The sequence below is a fragment of the Chelon labrosus genome (assembly GCF_963514085.1).
Source record: "Chelon labrosus genome assembly, chromosome: 16".
Lineage (NCBI taxonomy): Eukaryota > Metazoa > Chordata > Actinopteri > Mugiliformes > Mugilidae > Chelon > Chelon labrosus.
In genome coordinates, this window is record NC_140349.1 from 326,255 (window position 1) to 334,918 (window position 8,664).

Genomic DNA, 8,664 nt, shown 5'->3' on the forward strand with positions numbered 1-8,664 from the left:
TTCAGCTTTTCAACATTGTCACTAACATTCTGTGTTTTACCAAATAATAATTTAGTACAATGATAAATTAATTTTAATAGTTTAAACAGTGCGGAGTCAAGTACAGCCAATATGGCGAACACCACAGACCAGTGTGTTCAGTCTGAAGAGAGTTAAGATGACTGATTTAATAAATGAGTCTCTGACGTCTTTACACATGACACAAAGATGAAAACCTACTTTGTTTTGAGTAAAGTCATTTTAGAATAAACCGTGAGAAAAAGAGATATTTATTTTTTGAGGTTCAGAGGAGCTTCAGTAAAATCCTCCAGTTCTCCTCCCTCGTAAATGTCAACACAAATCTGTTGATGCAGATTTAACCACTGATTTCAGTTCCTCTTTAGTTTCACCCGTGTCCCACTGAGGCTCAGAGACAATCTGTCCACAGAGGAGACAGTAGGACAGACAGGAGGAGGGAGGAGGAGGGAGGAGGAGGAGGGAGGGAGGAGGAGGAGGAGGGAGAACATGCTGAGGATGAATGGATCTAATTAGAGCTGAAAAAGCTGTGATTGCACTCGACTCATTAGTTACTTGTTTTTATCTGAATATTTTATTTTTTATATTTATTCTGTTTCAGTGTCGACTTCTTCACTTAAGAGTTGTATTAAAGGAAACATTTAAAACATCTTCTAGATCAGATAGTAGAAAACACCCTGATAGCAGTGATATCATTCTGAACTCATTCAGCAACCCCTTGACTAGAACTGGACCAAGAGTTTAGAGAAATACCACAAAGGTTCTAGTAACAATAGAACCAGGCCCACTCTCCATTTGGTCATCTGGAGAACCAAAGAACCCAAAATGTTCCACGTTGGGTTCTTACCTCTTGAAAGTGAATCTGGCTACAAAATCCTACTGATTCCACTACAGGAGGCAACGTACACACAATTCAACCTTTGGACATTTTATTTAGCCTGGACATCATCACATTCTACCATTGCGATCATTATACAATCCAGAAGAAGATTGATGGTTCCTGCATGTTGTCACATTTCTAATGATGTAATACCAGGAAGCAAAATGACTTAAAAAAATAAAATCCAGAAGTTTAGGTGCTGCAGGGAAGGCAGGATATACAAAAACAGGTAAAGGCGGGGCTATATATACCTTGGCAGAGAGGCTAATAAGACACAGGTGAAGTTAATGAGGGCGGAGACACAAGGAGAAACCGATCCAACAATCAAAGGAGGAAAATACAGGAAGTAAAATAAGACAAGAAACACCAAGGAAGAACTTTACAAAATAAAAACAGGAAACACAAAGAAAACCAAACACCAAAAGTTTAAAACGATGACACATGTAACTCCTCAGAGAAACCAGTCGCCAAGCCTGCTATATATCAGTGCTAAGCTAACGTTTTAATTTTTTGAGAGGAGGAGAAGAATGACAAAACTCTTTGTGTCTGATCTGATTATTAGAGGAACAACTAGAATCACACTAACACTTTTGCATACATCTCCCAGCATCCTCTGCTTCAGTGTGTCCATCATTCGGTCCAAGAAGAAGAAGTAAAGTGACTCCCTGCTCAGGTTTTATTTATGAGGTCCAGTCTGATGTTGGTCCAGAGCTCAGATCTAAAACCTGTTCACTCCTCAGACAAAACGTCGTCGCTGCAGACAAACATTCAAACAGGAACCTGACGTAAATGACGTATGAATCATTTGTTGTTTTGTTTCGTAGAAGATCACAGAGAACATGAATCCTCCATCTGGAACATTCATGTTTTCATCAATAATTCAAGAGTCTGGAGGAAAAAGAGTTTCATCAAGATTTATGTGGAAAAGCTCAGACCTGGACCTAGACCTGGACCTGGACCTGGGCCTGGACCTGGACCTGGACCTGGACCTAGACCTAGACCTGGACCTGGGCCTGGACCTGGAACTGGACCTGAATCTGGACCTGGGCCTGGGCCTGAATCTGGACCTGGAACTGAACCTGACCTGACCTGGACCTGGACCAGACCTTTAGCAGACCTGGAGCAGAGTTAGGCCTGGACAAGAACTGAACCTGGACCAGGCCTAAACATTGTTTCCTCAGTTTGTGTGTCTGTAAATCAGCAGCGCCATCATGTGGTCAGTAGAATATTGTAGCAGCTGCTGTCTCTAATGGATCTCTACCTACCGCTGGATCAGAACCATCAACAGCTGCTTGTTGACTTGGAGACATGATCCAGATGTTGGAACAAGATGGAAAGACTCTCACATGTTAAGATCTGATTTATTTTAGAGACAAAGACTCAGATTAGACCTGAACCCTGGAAGCTTCGTCCTCAGAGGAACCAGGTCTCTGATGATGAGCAAACATCTGATGATGAAGGAGTTATTGAGGAAGTAACTACTTCTTAACTGACTCACCTTGTGTCTTCCTACCTTGTGTTAGCTTAGCTTAGTTTAGCTCATCTTATTTTATCTCATCTGATTTTGTATTAATTCACATTTTCTTTTCCTGTTTTATCTAATCTCATCATCCTGGTCAGTGGCCCATTGATCGGAGCATCCGTAATCTTCTTCTTCTGCAAAATATCAGGAAACCATAAAGAATGAGACCCAAACCATCTGCAGAGACGACCTCACGTAACCCTCAGCTAACTTCCTTCATGAGTCCAGACATTAATCAGAAATCTGGGCTTCAGCTGACATGACAGATTTAATCTGGAAGCCGAGGGACGAAGGAATGCTGCTCAGCTTATTTTCCATCTTCCAAGACTCTGCTGCTTTCAGAGCTTTTTCTTTTGGTGGGGATTTCTGAGGCTTTTGTTGGAGCAATGGAGTTGCATCCCGTCAGTGAATCACTCCAGTAATCCCTCCATTCTTCTCCATGTGAAGTCATTAAAGACAACTTTAGAGTTTTCTAATATTATTTGTGAGTTTAGTCGCTGGCTGAGAGGAGGCGAGGAGGGATTGAAGCCAACAAAAGGAATCAGCTGACTTCAGCTTCAGCTCGTTTCCTGATTGGATCATTTATTTTAGGACTGAATCAAAATCTGATCTTTCTGTTCATTTGAATGTGAAAGTCATATTTTTAAACCCAGACCCAGAAGACTGGTCTGTTTGACTCTGGATGGATTATTGTTGTTAAATCAGACTGAGCTGTTTAAACATGTTGGTGCATTCAAGGACAATCTGACATTTTGAGATCAGACATGAGAGGGCACTGAAACTAAGATAATCCTTTAATTTATCCCTGAGTGGTTCTACTGAAACTATCAGTCCTAAAGTCAGGTTCTGTGTTAAAGACGACTTCTTTGTCTGCTCTGTGTCTGCAGAAGTTATTTTTTTAGAGTTGTGTTCATTTCCCAGCAGCTCTTGAACGTGTGAAGTGTGGCGGCCATAGTTTGTAGAAGCAGTGTTACAAACAGAGAGCAGACTAGAAAACAGGAAGCAGAGGAGACTGAAATAAAGGCGTCAACTGAAACCTGCTGAGGACCCGACCAGACCTGTGGTCGTACATCTGTCAACTGTTCAGGACTTGATCTTATCTTTGATCCGTTTAAGACATGTGTCTGTGATCTGGTAGCCATGGTAACACGTATGTGGGTGGAGCTATCATTGTGATGGATCTGGTGTTTCCTTCAGGGAGTTTGAGTCAGTGAATCCAACATGGCCACAGGTTGATGACTAGTCGATACAGATTCATTCCAGTCATGTGACAGCTGCTCGGCCATGACCTCAACCAACCTGGAGCAGAATGTGTTTGTTCATTAAAGAATTAAACATGAAAATGTTCTAATAGTGATCTGCTCTCTTTTACCTAATAAAATGTCTTCATCAGACGTCAGCGCCGAGAGCATCCCCCATCTCCAGAGCTCTGTGGACGCTCTGCCAGAAGACTCCTGAATGTTGTCCAACCTGAGGCCAACTCAGGTAGGTGCGTCTCTTCACCAGCTTCCTCATGCGGTAGTACGGAGACAGCTGCTGGGACGGGATGTCCTCCAGAAACAGGAGGACCAACACGTCCTTCTGCTCGTCAAACAGTCGGAAGCTGCAGAGGATAGAGGACAGAGGATAAAGGTTAGAGGAGAGGGGACAGAGGACAGAGGATAGAGGACAGAGGATAAAGGTTAGAGGAGAGAGGACAGAGGATAGAGGACAGAGGAAAGAGGTTAGAGGAGAGAGGACAGAGGACAGAGGTTAGAGGAGAGAGGACAGAGGATAGAGGATAGAGGACAGAGGATAGAGGACAAAGGAAAGAGGTTAGAGGAGAGAGGACAGAGGATAGAGGACAAAGGATAGAGGTTAGAGGATAGAGGTTAGAGGATAGAGGAAAGAGGAGAGAGGACAGAGGATAGAGGACAGAGGATAGAGGATAGAGGATAGAGGACAGAGGATAGAGGATAGAGGACAAGGCAACTGATAAGGTTTTTATTATCTTCTGTGGTCCTTTAGAGTTTATCCACATTGTTATCCATCAACTATGGACCACATGGTGACTTGACTGATAGAATCTGAACCATTTACCTCAATCTTCTTCTGGATTGTATAATGATCACAATGGTAGAATGTGATGATGTCCAGGCTAAATAAAATGTCCAAAGGTTGAACTGTGTGTACGTTGCCTCCTGTAGTGGAATCAGTAGGATTTTGTAGCCAGATTCACTTTCAAGAGGTAAAAACCCAACGTGGAACACTTTGGGTTCTTTGGTTCTCCAGATGACCAAATGGAGAGTGGGCCTGGTTCTATTGTTACTAGAACCTTTGTGGTATTTCTCTAAACTCTTGGTCCAGTTCTAGTCAAGGGGTTGCTGAATGAGTTCAGAATGATATCATAGAGACCAGGGTCACAGAGAACAGAGTCATAGAGACCAGGGTCCATAAGGACCAGGGTCCATATAGACCAGGGTCCATAGAGACCAGGGTCCATAGAGACCATGGTCAGGAACATGGACCTGATGGCTCTGGAGATGTTCCTAATGTATTGGTTATTTTTAGGATCCACCTCCCAGCAGCCTAGGACTGAAGAGGTTCAACTAATAACATGAACAGTAATGGAAGTCAGCGCCCCCACCTGGCCATCTGGATCTCTCTGGAGCACCACTCACTCTGCAGGTAGTGGCGGCTGATCACACAGATGGTCTTCCTGCTGCCGTAGATGGCGTCAGTGATGTTCTCTATGATGGGTTTACCTGTTGACACAGCAGACAAGACACTGAGCTGTAACTGTCTCCAGCTGTAACTGGTCCCAGACAGAATAAAATCCCAAAAACAGAAACAACACAGAGAAAATACTAAACTAAGTCTAGGAACCAGAGCTGAAGCCAGCATGATAGGCTTCAGTGAAAAAGGAGGATGTGAAACTCAAAGACAATCACTCAGACTTTAATGTCAGGCTCTGAAAGAACAGAGATAAAAAATGGAGAAGTGAAAGAACAGACAGATCATGAAGTAAGAAGCCTCTAAACACGACATGAGACGGGCCCCTAACTTTACTACAGAGGAGTAGGACCCCCAGACATGGGCCCCCGTCACCAGGGTTGTACAAAGATGAATAAATGTGACCAGGATCAGAAGAAAGACATGAGGACGGAGAGTCTACCTGGTTGGAAGTCTCTGTGGTGCAGACAGAGTCTCCAGCCCTGCTCTCCCTCCAACACTGGGAGCATCTCTCGGTAAACCCAGTCCTCGTCATGGACGTTGTAGGAGATGAAGGCGTCGTAGCGATGAGGAACTCCCTTCTCCTTCTTCCTGCTGTCGTAGACGAAGGCCAGGAAGAGGTGGAAGGCGTAGGTTAGCTGCCACCTCAGGAAGTGGTAGATGAAGGACGAGAGGAGAGTTAGAAGAACCAGAGAAGAGCTGAAGACGAAGTAGATGAGGCCTGTGTCCATCCAACAGGACTGGATGTCAAAGTCCAGCAACATGCTTCCCTTTACAGCCACAGGAAAGGCACAAGTGTACTGATGGGCGTTTACCACCTGAGTCTGGTTGTTGCTCTTCACCCACTGGATGAAGCCGGCGTTGGAGCATTCACAGGTGAAAGGGTTCTTGTCCAGGTCCAGGTGTCTCAGTGCAGGGAGGAACTGGAAGACCGTCTCATTGATCACATTGATCTCATTCCCACTGAGTTTCAGAGATCTGAGAGCTGACAGGTCGGCCTGCGCCAGAAAATCCAGAGACTTGAGGTTACTCTCAGAGAGATCCAGATTCTGCAGGTTTGGGATTTGTTGAAACAGTTCAGGGTCTAAATCTGACAAATCTGTCTTCCCAAAGGTCAGACTCTTGAGCCTGGGGTTGAACTGAAACATGTCCGGTTGTGGAGCAGAAATGTAGATATTCACAGCTGTAAAGGACTCCAGATGTCTCATAGCTTCGAGGATTTTCATCGGTACGTCCAACGGAAAGCCGTAGTGATCGCCGTTGCAGATTACTGTGAAAGTCTTCACAGATTTTAAATGGAAGAAGGCTTCATAGTCTCTGGGATGAGGACATTTGAGCTTGTTGTTAATAATGAGGTAGATTGTAAGATTCTCCAAGCGCTGTAATCCGCTGAAGCTATTTTCATAGTCACACGGAAGAGATACAACAAGAGTTTCCAGGTTGTCCAGTTTGTGAAACGTCTTACGTTTCACCCTTTCAATATGATCCGTCATCACATTCAAATATTTCAGGGACTTTAAACCCTGAAAATCTCCCCTCTCAAGAATCGACAGAACAGTTTTGCTCAAGTCCAAGTACTCGAGTTTCTGCAGGCCCTTTTTGAAGGTGTCTCCAAACGTCCACAGCTGGTTGTTACTCAGGTTGAGCAACTTTAGATCAGGGAGACTCTCAAAGACACACCTGTCCAGTTTGGTAATGTGGTTGTCACTCAGGTAAAGCTCTGTCAGGTGTGTTGTGTTCTTGAAATCATCACAGCCAAACTCAGAGATAAGATTATTTTCCATGTACAGGATCTCCAGGGAGGAGAGGCTCTTAATGTCATCTGGTACCTTGGTGAGGGAGTTGGTCGACACCTTCAGGGACCTGAGTTGCTCCATTGATCGTATTGAGCCTTTTGGCAACTCACTGATATAGGTTGTGGACAGATCAAGCTCAGTGAGCTGAGAGCAAGTTGCTAGGTCCATTGAGAAATTTTGGAGATGGTTGTAAAACAAATCCAACACCCTGAGTGTTGGTATTTTACAGACGGTAGCCAACAGACCTCTCTTTATCCACTTTTCCATGTGATTCAGCTGCAGATAGGTCAACGAGTCAAGGCTCTGCAGGACCTTCTGGATGTCTCCAAAGAGAATCAGAGGGAGTCTTAAGTACAGGTGAGTTATGTTCCTCAATAAAGTCTTGTCAGGTATGTCCCATTTCATGCCAGAGGCTTGGCCACATTCAGAAAGGTCTATGGTCTGAAGGAGAGGAAAGATCGGTGTTGAGATGCTGAACGTTTCCAACTTATTACTTGAGATATCCAGCAGCTTCAGTCCTGAGGGCTCATTCAGCAGCAGGTCTTTGGTCTGGAAGGAGGAAAACTGGTTTGATTTAAGGGTCAGATTCTGTATTTGTGGCAGCTGTAGGACAGGCTGAATGTCCACGACTTGTCGGAGTTGGTTGGATTCCAGCCTCATGGTTTGTAAGCTGGTCAGGTAGCGGAAGGCCGAGCTATGAATAAACTCAATCTGGTTGCTACTGAGGTCAAGAACAGTGAGGTTGGACAGTCCCTGAAAGACATTACTTGACAGGCTGGAGAGTTGGTTCTCGCTCATTGACAGAGTTTTCAGCGCCACCAGATCAATGAAAGATCCATCGTCAACATGAGTGATACGATTTAAGGCTAGAGACAAAATTCTCAGCTTTGACATCTGAGCAAAATCGTTTCTGTTAATCTTCTGAAGCCAATTGTTGGAAAGTGTTACAGAGACAGCATTTCTGGGGATGTCATCAGGGACAGTCACAAGTTCATGGTTTTCACAATCCAAAGAAAGATCAGCGGAGGGATCCTCAGGAGAATCTATGCTACAGTTGCTCAGTGAATACGTCACTGAAAGGTTTACATGAGACAGGAGAGACAGAAGTGAGACAAGAAGTCTCAGAACAAAGTGTGAAGACAGACTTCCCATTGTGGACACGTTGTTGGAGTTACTGTGAGGATGCAGTTAATGTTGTCCAGGGATGATCATCTGGAGAGGACACACAAACACACAAGGAAACTTACTTTAATTGTTATTCTGCTTTTCCTTTAACTGAGGATGGACTGAAAGAGCTCAACACTCTAGTCACCTGGCTGAACCAACAATCCAGTAGGAAAAGGATCAGCTGGAGGACTCTACATCACCAACAAGCTGTTATAAAACAACAAGTGTCATCTCTCTGACTCCGCCTCTGCTTCCCTACCAGCCACTCCCATATTCACCAGTTACACACTAACTCTCTTCCAGATTGTTCTTGGTCCATGCCAGACCATCCCTGGTGACTTCCTGTCTCTGACCCTGTCTCCGGCTCACCTGCTCCATCTGCCTCCTGATCCCGACCAAGACTTCTGTCTTATCCCTCCTGGTCCCTGTTTGCCTGATTAAAGATCAAACTCCACAACGATTCTGTGTCTGTCTCTGTTGCTATAGGGTTAGTACAACATCTGCTTCACTAAGAGACAAAACAACCACAAAGAGACAAACAACCACAAAGAGACAAAACAACCACAAAAAGA

General features: G+C 44.4%; 1 protein-coding gene across 1 annotated transcript; it reads right to left on the minus strand.

Moving 5' to 3' along the window:
• Positions 1-2,833: 2,833 nt before the first annotated feature.
• On the minus strand, positions 2,834-8,284 carry LOC311501699 (uncharacterized protein). Its single transcript, XM_084563664.1, has 3 exons — positions 5,572-8,284; positions 5,044-5,161; positions 2,834-4,020 (listed from the first exon to the last, which is right to left on the minus strand). The coding sequence occupies exons 1-3, from the start codon at positions 8,075-8,077 to the stop codon at positions 3,807-3,809; spliced, it is 2,838 nt and encodes a 945-aa protein (XP_084419790.1). The 5' UTR covers positions 8,078-8,284; the 3' UTR covers positions 2,834-3,806.
• Positions 8,285-8,664: the final 380 nt, after the last annotated feature.

Excerpts from the sequence above, each read along its gene's own strand:
- LOC311501699 (XM_084563664.1), bottom strand. The coding sequence starts at position 8,077 with ATGGGAAGTCTGTCTTCACACTTTGTTCTGAGACTTCTTGTCTCACTT. Across the intron at positions 5,162-5,571 it reads CCACAGAGACTTCCAACCAG|GTAAACCCATCATAGAGAAC; the intron begins GTAGACTCTCCG and ends CTGTGTCAACAG. Across the intron at positions 4,021-5,043 it reads AGAGAGATCCAGATGGCCAG|CTTCCGACTGTTTGACGAGC; the intron begins GTGGGGGCGCTG and ends TATCCTCTGCAG.